The 19,595-nt window shown below is 39.4% G+C and overlaps 2 protein-coding genes across 4 annotated transcripts in view; one reads left to right on the top strand and one right to left on the bottom strand.

The window, feature by feature from the left end:
- Positions 1–1,379: 1,379 nt before the first annotated feature.
- On the top strand, positions 1,380–18,529 carry ppp1r1c (protein phosphatase 1, regulatory (inhibitor) subunit 1C). Of its 2 annotated transcripts, none has more exons than XM_080869796.1 (6): positions 1,380–1,530; positions 3,110–3,167; positions 5,702–5,739; positions 6,406–6,460; positions 9,938–10,141; positions 15,594–18,529. In XM_080869796.1, the coding sequence occupies exons 1-6, from the start codon at positions 1,450–1,452 to the stop codon at positions 15,650–15,652; spliced, it is 495 nt and encodes a 164-aa protein (XP_080725922.1). In that variant the 5' UTR covers positions 1,380–1,449; the 3' UTR covers positions 15,653–18,529. The 2 variants fall into 2 exon arrangements, with proteins under 2 accessions (XP_080725922.1, XP_080725921.1); XM_080869795.1 differs by lacking the exon at positions 15,594–18,529 and adding an exon at positions 12,098–12,388.
- The window catches only part of nckap1 (NCK-associated protein 1), a 37,969-nt gene continuing 35,769 nt past the window's right edge, over positions 17,396–19,595 (bottom strand). For both annotated transcript variants that reach the window (XM_080869791.1, XM_080869792.1), the window contains exon 31: positions 17,396–19,574. In XM_080869791.1, the coding sequence (XP_080725917.1) occupies positions 19,458–19,574 (117 nt within the window). In that variant the 3' untranslated portion in view covers positions 17,396–19,457. The remainder of the gene's footprint in view (positions 19,575–19,595) is intronic.

Genomic DNA, 19,595 nt, shown 5'->3' with positions numbered 1-19,595 from the left:
GCGTTTTTTCAGAGTTGGGGGTAGAACATGTAAATGCTGCAGATCTGCAGAGAACCAAAGGGGAGGATGACTTTTCTTCATTCCCGTTCTTCCTTTTTTTTTTTACTCTTAACTTCCCTCAGTACATACAAAATGATTTTATACGTGCTTCTATAATCAAACACCAAAACTATAACTTCACCACACATTAAATGTATTATTTAAACTCGTGCATTTTCCTCTTATATTTCACCATTTAAAAATTACACAAACTAATGAAATCTTTCATTGGTGGCAAAACTCTGTATGCAGCAAAACGTTAGCATCTCATTAAGATTTTCTTTTCTTGGTTTCTAAATGAAAAGATGCAGACAGGTGACAAAATAAACGGAATAACTATTGTAGCAGCTTTATAAAATAAACATGTAACACCAGAACAGCTTCAGTGCAGCTTGGCATCAATTCTGTGGAGGCATAAAGCACAGCTTGTCGTTTTGTGTTTCGGTGATGGTTTAAAATAAAATTGGTCCAAAATCTCCCACGGGTGTTCTGCTGGGCTGAGATCTGGTGATTGTGAAGGTCACGGCAGATGATTCACACCGTTTTCATCCTCATCCTCGTTTCCCATGGATGTCATCCTGAAAGAGACGACTCCCATCAGGGCAAAAATATTTCATTATGGAATAAATGTGATCCCTCAGAGCAGCTTTGCATCGATTTACAGCAAACCTTCACTCTAGAGCACCCAAACCAAATGTAGCATAACAGATTCACCAGATATCCTCCCTGCAGGGGTCAAGGGTTTCAGGCTTTCCCTTTAAGTTGTCATCTACCTGTATACAAGCATTCTAAACTAATAAGGTGGCCATGATATACCTGCAAAACCTCAGTGCTAGTATTTTCCTCCACCATGCCTAAGCAGAGCACGGCTGCAGATTCCTACTCATGTTGCTAAATTGAGAAAAAGTTACGATGGAGGCCTGTTGTTGCCATCTTTGGTCACATGGTCTTTTTCCATCATAAAATCAATGCCATACTCTTATAACTTTCAAGCGTAACAGACCTCAAATAGCATTGATCTGGGGCTAAATGTGGCTTCTAGTGGTGAAGTGAAAGCTGTAAATTGAAGCAGCTCAAGTGAACATGTGAGATCAGGCCAGGCACATCTGCACTCTATGAACAGAATAATATCATGAGATTGGAAATAATTGAGTAAATTTACTATTTCAGTAAATATCAGATGTTGTTTCGGAAAACACTGCACTGTCTTGGCTGCTCCCCCCTCATTTTCTCTCTAGCTCATCACATCTGTCAATTAGTGATAATGGACCACATCGGCCAAGAGGAGACCACTCCCACACTCCCTCTCTATTCCCTCCCTCCTTGACACACAAACACACACACACACACACACACATCCACTCTCTCTCTCTCTCCTCTGTCTTTCTTTCTATCTCTCAGTCAGTAATAATGGAGCCCAGCAGTCCAAAGAAGATCCAGTTCGCTGTGCCTCCGCTGCAGGGACAGCTTGACCCACAGGCTGCCGAACATGTGAGTGTATCCGAGCATGTGTGGGCCAAAGAGTTTGGCTCATGCATGTGAGAGCTGAATGGGGCTTTTATGTCCTGCGTGTGTTATCAGGAATTTTCGGTGTGTGGGTGCAGAGCATGTGCGCAAGTCGGCATTATGAAAACGGCCGTTTGTGTATCTGGCTGACAGCATGTGTATTTAATGGGTACGCTGTGTTTGAGCTGCAGTGCATGTGACACTTTTAAGTGCTTTGTTTTCACATCTGTTGGTCAGGCGTTTAAGTGCAGGAGATTTATGTGACTTTGAATAAATGATATGAAGAATTACAGAAAAAAATACACACTGAAATACCATTTAAATAATTTAACAGTGACTTATTTACTGTAACTTCCATAAACTTTTACATAGTGTATTTACTCCCATCTCTTCCAGGAATCAGAAATGCTTTTCCTTGTTTGTTTTACAAGTAGCTGATGACGGAAATCCCAAGAAATCTTGCTCACCTTTTCTTCTAGGTTACTTTGGTTCAAAGGCATTCATGGTAAAATGGGATAATTCTTACTAACTGACCGTTTCCTCAAATGTGGAGAAGCCTGGCAGAGGCACATTTTTTCTTTAGCTGATCCTGAGTGGCTCTAAGAGGAAGAAGCATAAGCTGCTTTTACAAACAAGCTTAACCGTCATATATCAGGGAGTTGCTGCTCTTTGCTTTTTCCTGACATCTTTATGGACTGTTTGAGGAAGTTGGTGATGAACAGTGACTGATTAGGGCCCCCTGCATCTAATGTTGGGGGAGTGACTGCCTCAGAAAGTGTCAGCATTCCCACAAATCACAGATAAATTTCACAGATGGTTTTAAGAGATACCATCGCACCAACCTCTCCCTGTCAAATAAACAATGAACGACAGTGTGCATTTTTTACTACTGGCTATCATTTTTTTCTTTTCCTGAAAAGCCACCTTCCAGTAAGGGTCAAGTGATCTTTTTAGTCATATATGATTATAGACTGAATGCCCTTACTGTATAGTGTTTACTTCAATGTGCAGTTGTACACCCACAGGCTGGTTCTGAGCCAGGAAAACCCAGAAAACATGCACTGCAAGGGTTAGGGACTGTTGCCAAAGTGTCTGCGCATTAAATCTTTGGGAATATAGACTACGAGTTGCATTTAAAAATTAGAAATTTGGATTTGAAATGTCCTCAATATTACACTCTTCCAAAGAATGAGGTAGAAAAATAAATATTAAGTCAGGCAGTTGTTAGTTTACTTTAGTTAGTTACTTTATCACAGCGTGGTTTGTGGGAAAGATGTGCTTTTAAACCTTGAATCAAGTAATAAAAGTTTAAGTAGCAGACTGTATTTTTAATATGCACTGGGGATCATAAACCCATAAACCTCACCCTGCTAATAAGAGTACACTGTTACATTTACACAGATGCACAGCGTTGTGTTTCTTTACACTGCGATAGTCGGGACAGTTTGTTCCAGCTGGTATTTTTCATAAAGGTTTATTTGGACAATGGACTGAAGTTAGTGTTCCCAAAGCCAACGAATGATTTCAAGGGTTAATGATGAAAATGTGTGTGTGTTTACCTCAGATCCGCCGCAGAAGACCAACTCCTGCCACTCTGCAGATCTACAGACAACCTGGCACAGGTGAGACAGGGAAAGAGGAAATGAGAAAGGGTGAGAGGTAGAGTGGGAGACGGGCTGCTGAAAAGCAGCAGCTGTAATGGAACCTTTATTAGATTACTTTTGGTAAGTGATCTGAGTGTTTAGAGCGGGCTGATGGATGCCTGCAGAGTGTGTGTTTGTGCTCTAAGCTGTTATAAATCCCTCTACACGGGAACCGACTGATTGAATAATCACGCTGATTCCATTCTGTGAGCTCAGCTCTGAGGCTGGTCCCATTACAACTGCACTGAGCTCTGCAGGCGCCCGATTTGGTTTTAAGCTGCCATTTTGTCCATTTCTAAAGAAAGAAAAATCCCAAAAATGTTGCTTAAAAGGGAAAAAAAAAGCCAGAGAGCGAGACAGACAGAAACAACTTCAGTATCTTCAACACACAGAGAGAAATATTCTCAGCAGAGGGCAGCCACAAATCATCTCGATCTTTCTGTGCATGATTGGCTATGCTATGCACAAAAAGAATCTAAAGCTCATGATTTTCAAGTCTTAGTTAAAGAAAGGACTGTTTTCATTTTTAAACCTTGGTTATTTTTCACTCCTTCCTCTTTATCTAGCAAATGACACTCAAAACACAACAGTGAGAGTCTTGAGAGAGGCTGCACATAAATCTAAATGTTTTATCGTCTGTGGTATAAACATGAATATTCTTTTTAATCTCACCATTTCCATTAACCAATTATGACCTAAAACCACTTTAAATTTGTAGTTCTTCCTAATTTTCAGTCAGTTCACCCGACGGTCTGTAGGAGGAGAAGCAGCTGGCAGCTGTGAAAGCAAGAAGCAACCACATGCTTTCAAATAAGGTCACTGGGACAGGAACTGCAGACCCAATGTTCTAAATTTGCTAATTAGTTTCAATATTTTTCCACTCTTTGAAATGATGGCAGATATGTTTCACATTAAGTTAAAAAAAAAAACCCAAAACATTACTGTGGCTGCGGTCTGCAAGCCAAAGTGTTCTTACGCAAGGCACCCGACCCTGAGTTACTCCTGATGCATTCAGAGTGTTATTATTTTACAGTGAATTATTTAACCCACAAGTTTCAGAAGAGTCACTAATATTTTATAAAAATTTAGGAACTTTAGGAGTGGCGATTGCAGCTCTACTGTGTTTTCTCACAAACTTTTATACAGCCAGTCTTGTTTTTGCAAACAGAGAAATCGCCCCCTACTGGTCATTAATAGGGATGCAGGTTAAAAGCGCTGCAATCCAGAAGCTACTTTTGCACTTTCTGTGTTTATACCAAATCTGTCACAGTGGCCATCGTAACAGTCAGGCCATAATTTAAGATCTGGATACTACATCCATCTTTTGTATACAGTCTGTGGTTTCAATGAGCACGAGGACGAGTAAGCAGTGGTGGCCACCCGGAGAAATAAAATGTTATTTTCTAAATTGCACAGACCTGCAGCCCTGACACAGACTGAGGACAGAGATGGAGTCAGCTGAGATGCAACACACATGTAGAAAGAGTCATTACTATTTTAGCCGAATAAACCTTTTCAGGCTTTACGAGTGCAGTGGAAACACAGGCAAACAGCAGAATAGGAACCCTTTAGCTTCTTGTAACAGGTTCCTGGCACTAAAAGCTTTTGGTGCTTTGAGTGGGATTAAGGCTGTTAAATTATAGCAGACACAGAAATACAAAAAGCAGAAAAGTTGGAAGAATAACATGAAAAACTGCCAAGAGATGCAAATCAAGCAAAACAAGATGCACAACAGAAACAGATGTAAAGCAATAAAAAAAATACAGATCCCATTATTGACAAATAAAAATTATGCTTAAAAATGTATTTATACTATATTGATATTTCAACTCATCAATAATATCATAACGGTAACTGTTCTTTTTGTTAATTTGTGATTTAGGTTTTATGTGTTTGCCAAAAATAAAGAATGAAATAAAATAACTAATTCATTTCTCTACAGACAAAATCTTCTATAGATAGCAATGACATGTTTTGACCACAGTAAAAATCTGACAGCCAAAAGTAGGTGCAGAAATAATAGAAAAAGATCCGAGCAGATGGTGAAGAAACAACCACAGAGACTCAAAACTGAATTGTTTTGCACCTCCTCCCGTGTGGGTGTATTGTTACTGCATGCATACTGGTGAGGGGCTTTTTACATGACCAGGGGCCTGTTCTCTCATAATCCCTCCATGCCTGTATGGGCGATCAATACTGATTAACACGACCAGCACCAGTACATGTTGCACTGGGAAGCGTACAAACTGCAGCTGTGCTGTTTTTGAAGTGGATCACAGCATGGCTTCAGGCCACAGAGGAAGCCAAATTACTAAAAACCCGCTACCCATTACCCATGTGGTGTGAACTAGCTGGCAGACCCCGCCCCCCATGAGAACTCTTAATGCCAGCATTCACACTACTGAGCTGGAAACCTGATAATAAGAAAGCAAAGAATCAAAAGAAAGAGGTGAGGTTATGGCAAATGGATTTAAGGATAAAGCTCAATTTCTGTTGTTTTATCTCTCCTGCAGATGTTGGAGATCAGAACAATGCCAGTGGAGACTCACAGGTTTGTATATATAGTTGTAAATGCACACAGATACAGGGAAAAGAGAAACTCAGCAACAGGTAAACATTTGTCAGATGGAAATAATAATCTTCTCTGTATAAGCAAATTAAAAAAAAAAAAAAAAAAAAAGACCTCCACGATGTTAGCGACTGATAAAGTACTGCAAAACAACCTTTTAGTTACATTTCTTTTTCACATGACTGTAATCAGTCTCATCTATGACAGAAATGCAAAATATCTTTAAGGTTTTCAGTCATTTTATGAAAAAAGGAATTTAAAAATACTAACTATAAAAATTAGACAATCTTTAATAAATCTAGAAAAAAAATCAAATTTTGATTTTGTATTACTGTATCCAACTATCACTTTAACATCATAGTGTAGATGAACTGGAGGCAACCACCCATTATAATGAAGTGTTTTTTTCATCCTTTTAAAAACATATTCATGTTTCAAACCATTTGACTGTTAGCCATGGTTCACTGCAAAAAATAATGTATTGATTATTGAATGAAAAACAATTATTGGAAGATTTTTATGATTAAAGATTCACAACAGCAGATAAATAGATATGTTTGGACTCCACTCAGTCATTTGACGGTTAGAGGAGAATTTTCATTTTGAACTTTTGTCACAAAGATGATTTTCTTTTCTTTTGCTCTGCAGGCTTCAGAGTCCTCTCAGAGGAAGCAGAGCACCTATGCCCCACCCTCCATGAAAGGTAAATGCACAGCTGGTTCCAGCCTCGTCTCCATTTAATTAAAAAAAACAACAACAACAAAAAAAAAAACCCAAATGTGTACAATGTCTATAAAAAGCATAAAAGCTCAGTTTTCCCTCGAGGAGAGGATTATGAGGATTTATGTGGTGCATCACAAGCCCAAATGTTATCTATTGTTTTAAAAGCCACATTTTTCCTATAATTAAAACACCAACGAGATGCACCAGAAACAACAAAGACACCAAAATGTGCATTAAAACAATAATGAAAGACATGTAGCATCACTGATAGAAAAGCAAAGATTCTACATGTTTAAGGAGCTGCGACAGCGTTTGTCTTTGTAGTCTATGAAAAGGCACAGAAACAGAAATAAAAGCATCTACTGTTGATGTTTTTTTTTATAAATCAATTACACATCTTTGACTCAGACGAGCTTAAAGTTTTGGATAATTAGCAACAGACTCTTTATTGTATCTCTTTGGCATCATCAAAATCAGTCTGATTTGAGGGAGACCGAGCCGACAATCCGCATGTTGTTAGAAAATGTTATCCAACCAGCAATATTCAATAACTAACACATGATTTATAGTCAGAATAAAAGCTACAAACTTGTCCTTATGCGTGTATTTTCGTTCAGTCTATTGATTTTTTTTTCTACAAAATTTTGATACGATACCCTCTAATGTCTGCAGTGTCATTGCTTGCAGCTGTGTACACACTAGTCTCTTCCCTCCTCTCTTAAGTTTTGTGGTATCTGTATGTTCTGCCTTTAGGATGGAAGCTCTGCTTGTTTTGCTTCACATATTTGTTGTTCTTAAGATTTCCTTTCTTTAGTCTGAGTTTTAGCCTTGTTTGTTCTTTAGCCTCTGGCCCTGTTTTTCCCAGCCTGTGATCTGATTTCCAGCTGGCAGCGTGACAGAGAGAAGATAGTCAGGGTTACTTCTAATGGCTCGTCTTTTTTCCTTTATTATCGCTCACATATATATCCTACCACAGCGGTGGGTGTTTATATTAAAGGGAATCAGGCAAATGTTTTTTAAAAAAGAAGAATCCTCTGTAGGCTCATTTTCAGACAGCTTTTTCTAGTCTTGGTTCGGGATGAGAGCACATGTCCTCAGGAAGATGGACACGGCTCTGGGCGTTCAAACTTCTACTTATGAGGAGAAGCCAATGACAAAATCTAGAGGAAGGGTGGCTTTAAAAGCAAAGAAAGGCAAAAGAACCTGGTTCAGACAGAAGACGATGAAGTAAGGGCCCCAGCATAACATGAATAAAAATGATTCTGAACTGTTAATCATGGAATTCTAGAGTCCAAGATTACAAAATTATGAAGGTGGAACTGAGCAGAAGAGGTCCTCTTTAAAGTATGGATGGATTAATAACCACTTATGTCAAATATAGTTCATAGAAATGCTGTACTCTAGGCCTAATAATAATCCCTCCATCAGCTCCTCACTCTGCTCTCTCCTCACTCATGAACAGGACTCAGAGATACGACCTAAACTCGTCTACTTAGGGCAGCAACTTGTCCCACTCTGGGCGATCGTGGCTCAAGAGTTGGGAGTTCGCCTTGTAATCGGAAGGTTGCCAGTTCAAGCCCCGGCTTGGACAGTCTCGGTCGTTGTCTCCTTGGGCAAGACACTTCACCCGTTGCCTACTGGTGGTGGTCAGAGGGCCTGGTGGCGCCAGTGTCCGGCAGCCTCGGCTCTGTCAGTGCGCCCCAGGGTGGCTGTGGCTACAATGTAGCTGCCATCACCAGTGTGTGTGGATGACTGGATCTGTAAAGCGTTATACAAATACAGGCCATTTACCATTTCACTCCACCCTTTTCCAACTGAGAACCATGGCCTCAGATTGTGAGGTGCCCATTCATTCCTGCCGCTTCATAATCGGCTGTGAATAATGGTCTGATGAATACTTTGATCAGAAACACAGATTTGCAGGGACTTAATTGTTTGAAGATTCATTTGTCAACTCAGGCAGCGTCTCAGCTGTCGCCAGCAAAACAATGCAAAAAGCACCCGTCTGATGTCTTTTAGCATGACTTTCCTGTAGCAGTTTTTGTCATTTTGTTATCGTCGCTGGAGCTGAATAATTGATGAAACTATTATAGAGATTCCACATGGAAAGCAGGAATCAGAGGAAGTGATGCAACTGCTGCAGAACAGGAGAGGCTGATTGAGAAAAAAGAGGGGGAAAAAAACACACTGGTGATTTTTTTATATCCGGGGAGCACGGACAACTCTGCTTTAGGAGTACGCAGAAAAAGGTGTGTGTTTTAGGGGGGAAATTATAAAGAGGAAAGAAAAAGAACGCAGCACATATACGTCTGGGCAGAGAGTGCAGCACTGACTTGATTCCGGGAAGTGGAGACTGTAAAAGCTTTTCTTTTATTGATCCCAGCTGAGTGAGTGTGTATGTAAGACTAAGTGAAAGAGGGAGTGTGTGTGTGTGTGTGTGTGTGTGTGTGTGTGTGTGTGTGTGTGTGTGTGTGTGTGTGTGTGTGTGTGTGGCTAATAGTCTCTTGAGTAACTGCCTATGCCCTAAATCCATAGCAAGCATTTACATTTTGTTGGATAAGGAAATTTTTTTTATTTATAAATCTACTGTCCCAGCGCGGTGTTTAATATGTTTTCTCTCACTGTCGTACTTTTTTTTTAAAAATATTATATTTCATTAAAGCCTCATCAGGCACACACTGTTGACAAAACAAAAACCTTTAATTCAAACAATAAACAATTATTATTAATACACTTTTAAGTTTTTAAGTTTAGTTCCAACTATATTAACCTTGATCTGTGTGTGATTCAGTATTATATTTGACAAACTTATAAAATACAAAAGTTCTTCCTTAACAGCCTAAACTTTTACAGTATATCAGCAACTGCAAAAAATCTACAAGTGATAGTTTAAGGAGCTTGAAAAGAAAAAGCGTATGGATTTTTTTAGGTTTCTTGAAGACTTTTTACCTCTCACCCGAGAAGCTTCTTCAAATCTGAGAGCAATTGGTGGAGAGTCCCAGATTTGAAGACCTATGTGAATGTTCCCAGGAGGGTCATGGACCCCCTATTGAGCCAAGGTGTGAAAATGGGTGTGGGTCACAATCAGTCCTTTAGAGATGTCTCTACCAATTGCTTTTAGAACTAAAGAAGCTTCTCGGATGATCTTCAAGAAACCTAAAAAGGTCCAGATGCTTTTGTTTCCAAGCTCCTTAGACTACATTCAACTGGATGACTGAGAACCTTCACAGACTTCTTCTACAAGTGATACATATTCCTCTGGTTTAACTCTGATGTTACTAGAAGCCCAATCTGTTTTGCTCTCCTTCAGTTTAACTTTTTGGTCTTCTAATTTGGTCCCTTTCATTTTCATTCTACAAATTCCTTTTTACGTTTGCTATCTTGAGCCGTTCCTGCGCTAAAGTGATGTGCCTGTAGTTGAAGTGTATCTCCACTAGAGGTGCTCTTCTCTCCTCAGAGCTTCAGCTGGGGGTGGAGCAACACCTTCTGGGGGCAGGGCTCTGTGAGACAGACAGCGAGCTCAGCCCAGTCACAGCAGAGCTCTATGTTACCGCTGCAATGTGGGGTAATCACAATGGGCCAGAGGAAGCCAATGGGAATGAGGCGAGTCTGCTGTTAGCCAATCAAGAGAGAGGAATGGCAGAGAGCAACAGTTCAGGGGGTAAAATATTTTTAGCTGGGCATACATAACACCAACTGGTCAGCAGTGTACTCCAAAAAACCCCCAAACCAATCACTTTTGTCTAGTTGTTACACAATAATGACTTACTTTGACTTCAAGGTCAGCTAGTTTAGTGACTTCCATGCCAACTAAATGTTGGCAGAGGAAAATTGAAACCCAAAACACAGTTCTCATACCATAATCTGACTTTTTGGAGTAAACAGTTGGCCTTACACACACACACACACACACACACACACACACACACACACACACACACACACACACACACACACACACACACACGTTCATTTCAAGACTAAATTATGATATTGTGAAGTTGCCAGCAGCAAAAGCCAGATTAAGTTGCATGCAAGTACTGCAGATAAAGTGTCATAAAATAAAATAACAAGAAACAAAATTATATTTGCATTGATGCACGGTATTACCTTTTGGACTATATGGAAACAGCCAGTGCAGACATGCTTGTGCAGTCCTCTAAAAGACCTAACATTAAATAGCCCATCAGTGATGATGCTATTTAAATTGCTAACCTGAACACTTTCCACTGTTTTTAACGCTCACTTCACTACAAAGTAATTGTTTGTTATGACTTTTGTACCTTCAGGTGTAGGGATATTAAACAGCACAAACATTTGGCCAACACCGGTGAAGAAAGTTGTGTCACTTGAACCCGTGCAGATCTAGCTATGCTTGCATACGCAGAAACTATATCAGTGTCATTTATAGTACTGCATTGAATATAATAATAGGTATGGGCCTACAGGCCAGCAGATCCATGTTATTTTCCTTTCTAAATTAGGACCCATGTATTCAGGCCTGGTCAGACACTTGTGAGCAAGCTCCTCTCCAAGGTCAGGCTGAAGGGGGTAATTATCTTCTGAGCAAGCATGACCCATTATCCTCAGGAGATCCTCCAGGGGCCACAGACAGCATAGTTAGAAAAGGGGGGGATTCATGCTGAAAGCAGACTGTTGAAGTGCCTTTTTTTAATAAGACTGGCGCCTCCTGCCTTGGAGAGAAGACTCAGGTATAGCTGGAGAGATTACGTGTCCCAACAGAAAGGCCACAGGATCCACTATGAGGAATATTACAGTGTTGGAGAAAGACATTTACAGTACTGTGCACTAAAGTACACTGAAACTGAACCTTGGATAGACGATAATGAGTGCATAGATGCAGTGCAAACAGTTTACTGATTAGCCCAAGGACAATATTTCCATGAAACAAACTGTAATGGGATGTAGTTGCATCGAGTTTGCTCATTAAAATAATAAACAAGCTCGCATTTTGCCAGTGCAAAAACATTTCAAAGTTGTGTTTGCACTCAGCTTTAAGTCTTCTCTCCTTCCTGTATAGCCATGAAATTAACTGTTGTTCAGGATTTATTAGCGGAGTTTTGCTTCTGACAGCAGAGTTATGCAGACACACCAGTGTATAAATTCAAACGACATCGATCACTACAGCAAAGATTCAATGCAGTACTATAAATTAAGCTCTAGTCTCTCAGCTGCCTGCTCTTATCAGCCACCGCAGCCTAGTCCTGAGAAAACCACCTCCCAGCAACGCACAGCAAACAGAAAGTCAGATACGAGCAGGTGAGGAAAGCTGAACATCGAGCAGCTAAAGAAGCAGATATTTTTCTTAGCTAGTCTATTAGAAAGGAAGAACTGCGACTGTAAACAGCTGCTGCTTTTACTCAAATCCTGAGTGTCCAAAATCTGCTATTTCTCTAAAATAATCACTGATGCACATCCTCTAACCTTCACTGTATGCTCACATTTCCATACTAACAGTCTGTGATTTGAAATTTGTTGAGAAGAGACTACTAACAGCACAACTCCTGTGTCTCCCTCTCTTATCTTCCTGTGGCTTTGCATGATATTCCACTCTTGTGCCTTCTTCCATCCTTCCTCTTCTCTTCCCATTTCTCAGATTTGTCATGTGACCACAAAAAGGAAGTGTCCAGTCCGGACTCTGTCTCCCGATAGCCGCCTTTCATCTCCTCGTCTCTCAGTAACAGACTTTCCCCTTCATCTTTCTCACTGGTGTTCATCACATCCTATTAACACTCTGCTTCACTCTTATGCTACACCTATATGCAGTATGATTTGATTTGGTAGCAGCTCTCACGCGCTTTCATGCGCACACACATGCACATAAAAGATTTTAGCTGGATGTACCAACTTTAAAAACTTTGGCTGTAAAAATAAAGATTATATTCAAGCACGTCTTTGTCCTACTTTCTCAAGACCGTTTAAAGAAACATACGTTTAGGCTGAAACATTTTTGCATTTGGGGTTTGGCTTCATGTTGAGTGTGGTTTTAAGCAACAGCACATTTTTTTCCTTCCTCAACAAAAAAACAAAAAACAAAATGTCTGACGATGTCTTATTGTCTCTCCTTTAAATATGAAGCCATGTGGGATAGAGCAGAGCAGACTGAGACAACCATTAAGAGATTAAAGCATTTATATCTGCAGCGACGTGACTATCTGGAGATCAGCATCTGCACATGACTGCATTAACATGTGGAGTTGTAAAGGAGTGCTTGGTTTATGCAGCACGAGTCCTGGTGTTTTTAAATCCCAAGGCCGTGAGAGGGGGGAAATAAAAACAATCCACAGACAGGATGTGCTGTGAGAAGAAGTGGCTTTACTATCACAAGTGGTTAAATGCATCGTTATCTGGTTTATCTTTGAATCCTGCTTAAAACTGCATCCTGTCAAAAGTGGCAAAAGTTCAGGTTAGGCAGCTTAAAACTGCCTTCATAATGCAAAACTGAGTTAGGAGTTTTAGTTCGAAAGTCAAAATTTCCAGAAAACCTGACATTTTGACTCATGGATGGAAAAAAGAACAAGAGAAATAAAGGACTTTTTATATATAAATACTTAGCATCTTATAATAATGTCACACTATTAAGAATTATGCAGTATTATAAGTACAGATATATCATTATGACAATGGTTATGATTATTATTAGTAGTGATGCCTTTACACGGTGTAACAGTAACAGATGGATAAACAAATCTGTATTTGGAATACTAAGGAGGACTATGATAACTGTACGGTATCAGCAAGCGCTACCAAATACTTTTGTGTGTTCATTATTTTTATTTTTTGTCCTCCAGTTAATGAGAATTAGGAGGTCTTCATCAATTACTGTGATCTCACCAGGTTAACTCTTTCCTTGCACTTCTTATTCATGGACATAATGGCAAAATTCATATTTTCCACTTTTAAAAATCTAAGAATTCCCATTTGGTGTTTGGAAAGGTTGATGGTGGAACAAATCACTTCACTCTCACAAAAGCAGCCCAATGTGGCACACACATCTCAGATTTTCACACTTCATTTGTGTTATTAATACACAGTCCATCGTTAGGTGGTTGCTAGGCGGATTGTGAAGTAGTCAAATAGTTAACGTCACGATATACTGTGTATATAAAAGGCTTGTTGATATAAGTGCATGTTACAGTCATGCAATTAAAATCATAATATGCTTTTACAAGGTGTTATAGGAGCACGAGCTACAAATGTGTAATTTTGGGAAGCATGATGATGTCATCATATGGGGTGGAAGATGTACCTGTGCGCCAGATCATGTAGGAGGAGTTTACAAGCAGATTTTTGTATCATTGTAAGACCTTTTTTTTTTTTTTTTTTAATGTACTGACTTTTTTGGAGGCACTGACCACAGTGTCTGTCACGTTTTTAAAACCTGGTTTCTTGGTTACTGTTGCAAAGCTTTATCTAGAAAAAGTATGTGTCACAGATGTTTCTGATTACTACTGAAACCCAACACATTATCTACAAATTTGTGTTGACAATTCATGTCCATGAACACAAATAACTATTTCAGATTCTGCGTGGACAGCAGGGTGTTTCATTATAAGCCATAATTGCAGTGTCATTACCTTTCCTGCTCTCACCTGTAGTTTGGGTTTGGTCATCTCGCCGTGCTTCTCTTTTCAGCTCCGTCTCCTCACCCTCCAGCTGCAGCTGACAGCTGCCCCTCCTGATTCTGCCAGAGGTCTCTTCCTGTTCTGGGCAAACATTTCAACTCTGAATAACCATCAGCTTTTCTCAAAGTTTATCTTGGTTGATTTACAGTTCAAAAGTTGAGCTGATGTCAGACATGTGACCTTACAGCTGGCTCAGTGTCATTTAAACCACTGCCTTGATAAGACTCAAACAAGAATTAATTTATGTTATTATTCTATTGATTTGAGAAAAAAATATTTTAAAATGAGAGAAGAGTAAAAATGCTAAGAAATAAACATAAAAGTCTGACTGAGCTCTAACTCTGATTTCAGTTTCTAATCTCACAATTAAAGGCTCGCTTCACACGTCCATGATGCTGACACTGTTGACAATGAGTAAAGATTGTAAAGAAGCTACACGTATGAGCACACATCAAACAGAATTATCCTTATAGGGGGGAAGAAAACAACACTAAAAGTTCTTGCTGCATTTACCGTCTGATACGATAAGGCTGTAGTTGTGTTTGGATGTTTACCTCTCATTTTCCAGTGTAGTACAGTGTTCTCCTTTAATAACTTCTAACTGCTAGAAAACTAAAAGTTGGATGCTGCCCATCAAACCTAAACTCTTGTACTCGTGTAGCTCATGGAGGAGTCGGGTGGGAGCTTACAGGGCTGAGGAATAACTGCATAACAGGCATGAAAAAATAGTTTAAACAGAAAATACTTGGACATCTTTGCCTTTTTGATCCACTAAGGGAGATCGTGGCTCAAGAGTTGGGAGTTCGCCTTGTAATCGGAAGGTTGCCGGTTCGAGCCCCGGGTTGGACAGTCTCGGTCGTTGTCTCCTTGGGCAAGACACTTCACCCGTTGCCTACTGGTGGTGGTCAGAGTGCCTGGTGGCGCCAGTGTCCGGCAGCCTCGCCTCTGTCAGTGCGCCCCAGGGTGGCTGTGGCTACAATGTAGCTGTCATCACCAGTGTGTGTGAATGGGTGGATGACTGGATGTGTAAAGCGCTTTGGGGTCCTTAGGGACTAGTAAAGTGCTATACAAATATAGGCCATTTACCATTTCTAAATATGTTTCTGAGTCGTTTGTGCTACTGAACATGAATGTATTTCAGTAGTCAGAAGCCAAAGACATCGACTTTATAACAATAACATTGTAAAGCTGTCGTTCATTAAGTATTTAATATATAAAGCTTCTCTTGTTTTGTCAAAACACGAGCTTCTCTAGTGTTTTGACAACACGACAGAAAGCTTTTCAAAAGATTGAAGTGCTACACTCAAGTTAATTATATGACAATATTATGATCATGTAATGGTTTCTTTTCATTGCATAGGTAATCAAATGCATACACCTTCAAGGTGTATGAGAATCATTCGAATACAGTAGAAACTGAAATTCACTCAGCAGACTTTGGTACATTTGTCGCGTGTGTCTGTGCAGGTAAGCTGGAAAGCTCTGTGCCAGAGGAAGAGGAGGAAGGCAGCGCTCAGGACGACTAGTCCAGCAGAGAAACCTCAGCACTGAACAGGCGGCCAAATTTATTTGTGGATATTCTGGACAAACCCCAAGACGGATTCAAACATCCATCTCCATCCAAGTCAAGCACCTACTGTGCATGTCCGGGCTTGTTGGGAAAGCTGACCTGTGTGGAGGTTATAGAAAGCTCAGTTAAGGTTTTAATCACAGTAGGTAAAGAAACGTGTTCAACCAGCATCTCCTTCACTTTAAACAAAAGGGGAACAGCCCAGCTGACAGTCACCTGACCACAACTAACACCCAAGTACATAACAATTAAAATGAGCTCAGATTTAGTTCATAAATAAGGGCAGAAATATGTTTTTTCCTTAAACAGAAGTGATTAAAAAAAGAACCTTAAACTGCCCCAGATTTTTAAATGCTTCTGGTGGGAAACGAAACATTATCATCTCAAGCTTGTCTTAATATATGAAGGAAAATTGTTTATACAATTGTTTGTTTATACATTTTATATCATTTTAAAGTTTTTAAATATCAAGGAGGAAATTAATCTAGGTACATTTAATTCTACCTAGATTACATTAACTACAATGGATAGCAACTAGATATAACATGGGATCTAATACACAGTTGGCAAATTTCAAAAATATAGGATAAATGAAAATATAGCAAAAATGTTATCATCCAACTTCTCTTCTACGTGATTAGGAGGATTTTCAAATATGTATTTATACATGTATTATTTTTAATTTGCATACATTTCCCACCAGAAGTTTTCAAAATGTCCACCGTGAGATTGCAGCTTGTAGGCAAAGCATATCTTAAACACACAAAATACTGCAATAAATATTGCAGTATTTTGATCGAAGGTTGCATTGATTGTCGGGTTGACCCTAAAGGTTTATAAGACATTCCTCAAACATTCTGCCATCTAACTGGAAAAGCACAAATATTACTGGCTACACTCAGGTGCAAAGGTCATTGTCCCTCCCCCTTCTTTTTGTGTCTTATTGAACTGCACACCATGTAAAAGTTCTGTGTTGCATTTAATTTTAAAAGTGTTCTTGAGATTTGATTCCTGCAGTTTGTTGCTGCAGGAATCAAATCACTTATTATAGCTTTTCATCATTTTACTCACTGAATGGTTTCAAAAATCTGCATCCAAGCACTGGAAACTGCCACTTTAATTTGCTGCAATTCTGCATCATGATACATTTGTCTACATCTACTTTTGTTTTTCTTCAAATAAACTGGATTTGATGAGGAATTACTAAATGTACCACGTATTATTATAATGGATTACTTTGAAGATGAGTTATGTTTTTTCATTACCATATGCTTTTCTTCTTCTGCGTACATGATCGGCATCACCGGCACTTATAAATAACTGCAATAACTTGTCAAATTTGACGACATATATGCTACACCCTCAGCCACCAGGAATTTACTGTATACTTTTTGTCTTCATCTTGGATGCCTCCTGGTGGCTTTTCTATGACACAGCAAGGCTACCAAAGTAGTTTTGTTAGGAATGCCATAAAATCTTGAATAATTGAATAAAATAACATGAAGTAACAAAAAGCAACATCTTATTATTGATTTTTTTTTAACAGTTGTTTACTTGTAGATCATTGCAGGAGTCCTGAGTAGATTGGTTACCTGCTGCGTAAAGTCTAACTTGTCACCTGACTGTGAATTACCCTTGTGTGTTCATACTTACTGGTTTTTACCTCATTCATCGCAGGTAGTGGCACACACTCAGAGTTCAGGTCTGACACAGCCCTAAAGTTTATTTTATTCATGTCATTTTAAGTTACAAGTTGGAATCAGAAACACAAAAAAAAAGAGAAGAAAAAAAAAGAAGTTATAAAGTAAAACAGCAACCATTCCACATCAAATGGCAGAATGTGTCCACGGAGCTGTCCTTACAAGCTCATAATGCAAACTACTGACTCGCCACAGAAGAAACACCTTTTTGAACATTTTTTTTTCTGTGTTCCTGCTACGTTCTGTAAATATGACTTCACTTTGCAGCCACTTGCAGAATAACTCCAGCAGTGGTTAAAAGTCATGAGTAGTATGCAGAATGAACCTTCAGACAGAGCCCTGGGGTTAGTATTACACTAGCAAAGGGCTAACTTAAGGAGAGTAAGGTTTGTGTCTCATTACGTAGCCCCTGCTGTGCTCTGATTGAGGAAGAAAATAAAAATCAGACTGCACTTTGTAAAAGTTGTCCATCTGTCCTTTAAGGTCCCACACAACCGTCGCAAATATGTAAGAGTCATTGGTGGATGCCCCTTCGACCAGAATTTGCAAATCCAGTGAAAGCGGCACTGAGGGTGAATAATAATTGTTTTTTATTCTTATTGCAGCTCCAGTTCATCTTATGTTTTTTTATTAGTGTTAGGTGGTTAAAATGACCTTAGTATTAAAGTTAAACAGTTATATAACTGGACTATAGATGGTCAGCTATCATCAGCTGCTGCTAAGGTGCCTTTGAGTAAGGCGTGCTTCCCCCAGCTGCTTCAGTAGGGCTTCAAAAGAACAACGAAGCTCCTTTCCAGGAGCCACGAGTGGACTCGTTCTGATTAGGGGTTATTTTGTAGTTTTACTCTACCGCAGACAACATGTAGCACCTACTGCAGCGTCAGTCAGGGGAGCTGAGGGGAATACTTGCAAGTGTTTTCTTTTGCTTGATCCCACTGTAAGAGTTTAACAGAGCTGCCGCAGAGCTGGCGTCAAACACTGAAAACGCCCAAAAAAACCGGCATTTCTCACCACTTGTCAACACTCCAATCCTTCCAAGCCCTGATACACACTTTTCTTTTTTTTAGTGTCAACACATTTGGCAAATCGTCATTGTCGTCGTCATAAAAATAACAAAACATAAACATTAAAAACAGACAGCTTCACATCAAAGTAGAATACAGATATTATATCTTTACCCACAAAATGTTCATGTTACGACTAGCTAGAAAAAAAAGAAAGAAAACATCACCATGTTATACAAGTGTGTGTCCGTCTGAATATGTGTGTGTGTGTGTGTGTGTGTGTGTTTGTTTGCTAGGAAATGGTCGAAGATTAGTGTTTGGAACCGTAGATCTGCTCAGGATTGTGTATCTGTACGCGTGTGTAAACTCAGATTAACGAGCAACATGTCTTTCAGTATCAACACAGGAATCCTCACCCCGCATCCATAAAAGAAATATAATAAGAATAATAATAAACCCCACAAAAACATCAGAATCATTTGCATTCTCAAAGTAAGCATCCAAAAATCCATCACCACATAGTAGTTATCAGCTGGCCACTAAAGTTCTCAAAACTTTCATTGCAAAATTAAAAAAACTAAAAAAAACAAAGGAGAAAAAAAATATTTTAGTGTCAACTATATATATATACTATATATTTATACTTTTGTTCTTTATACCAACCAAACATTATGTATTTTTTGTGTTGCTATGGTCGTGGTCCCTGGCAACATCATGGAAACGGTACGATTAAAATAAAGACACTGATCCCCCAACTTCATCCAGCTCGTGTTTCTGTTCATATGTTGTGTTTTTTCCCTCCTCTTTTTAATTTGAGCACTTGTGTTTCATACGCTCTTCTTATATTTTGAGTGGATTTGTTTTCAATGCTACGCGTTTAGTGTTAAATGCCGACAGTGTTGCTTTTTTGTCCGAACACGCTGAGGCTTTGTAGGCATAGATTAGTGTGTTTAGTTTGGATTTAGTGTACTCTGGTAGTGTGTATTTGTTTTGTCTGTACCCCCATTCAATAGCAGACTATAAGGTATGCCTTTGTGTGGTTAGTGTCTGTGTGTGTCTATGCATTAGCGCTGATGCTCTGTTTGTAGACGGCGTGGTAGGCGTTTCGCAACAGGACGTAAGGGAAACAGGACTCCAGCAGGTCCATGGTGAGGAAGGGAGACTCCTGCACAATCTGAAGCAGAAACGAAATGCA

The sequence above is a fragment of the Rhamphochromis sp. 'chilingali' genome (genome assembly GCF_963969265.1).
Source record: "Rhamphochromis sp. 'chilingali' genome assembly, chromosome: 20".
Taxonomy (NCBI): Eukaryota; Metazoa; Chordata; class Actinopteri; order Cichliformes; family Cichlidae; genus Rhamphochromis; species Rhamphochromis sp. 'chilingali'.
Note: the sequence above shows the minus strand (reverse complement) of the source record. Positions and strands in the feature narration are given on the sequence as shown.

Bases quoted from the DNA above. Each gene is read 5' to 3' on its own strand.
- ppp1r1c (XM_080869796.1), top strand. From the start codon at position 1,450: ATGGAGCCCAGCAGTCCAAAGAAGATCCAGTTCGCTGTGCCTCCGCTG. The intron at 6,461-9,937 runs GTAAATGCACAG...TTCTCTCCTCAG, and splicing joins TGCCCCACCCTCCATGAAAG to AGCTTCAGCTGGGGGTGGAG. The intron at 10,142-15,593 runs GTAAAATATTTT...GTGTCTGTGCAG, and splicing joins AGAGAGCAACAGTTCAGGGG to GTAAGCTGGAAAGCTCTGTG.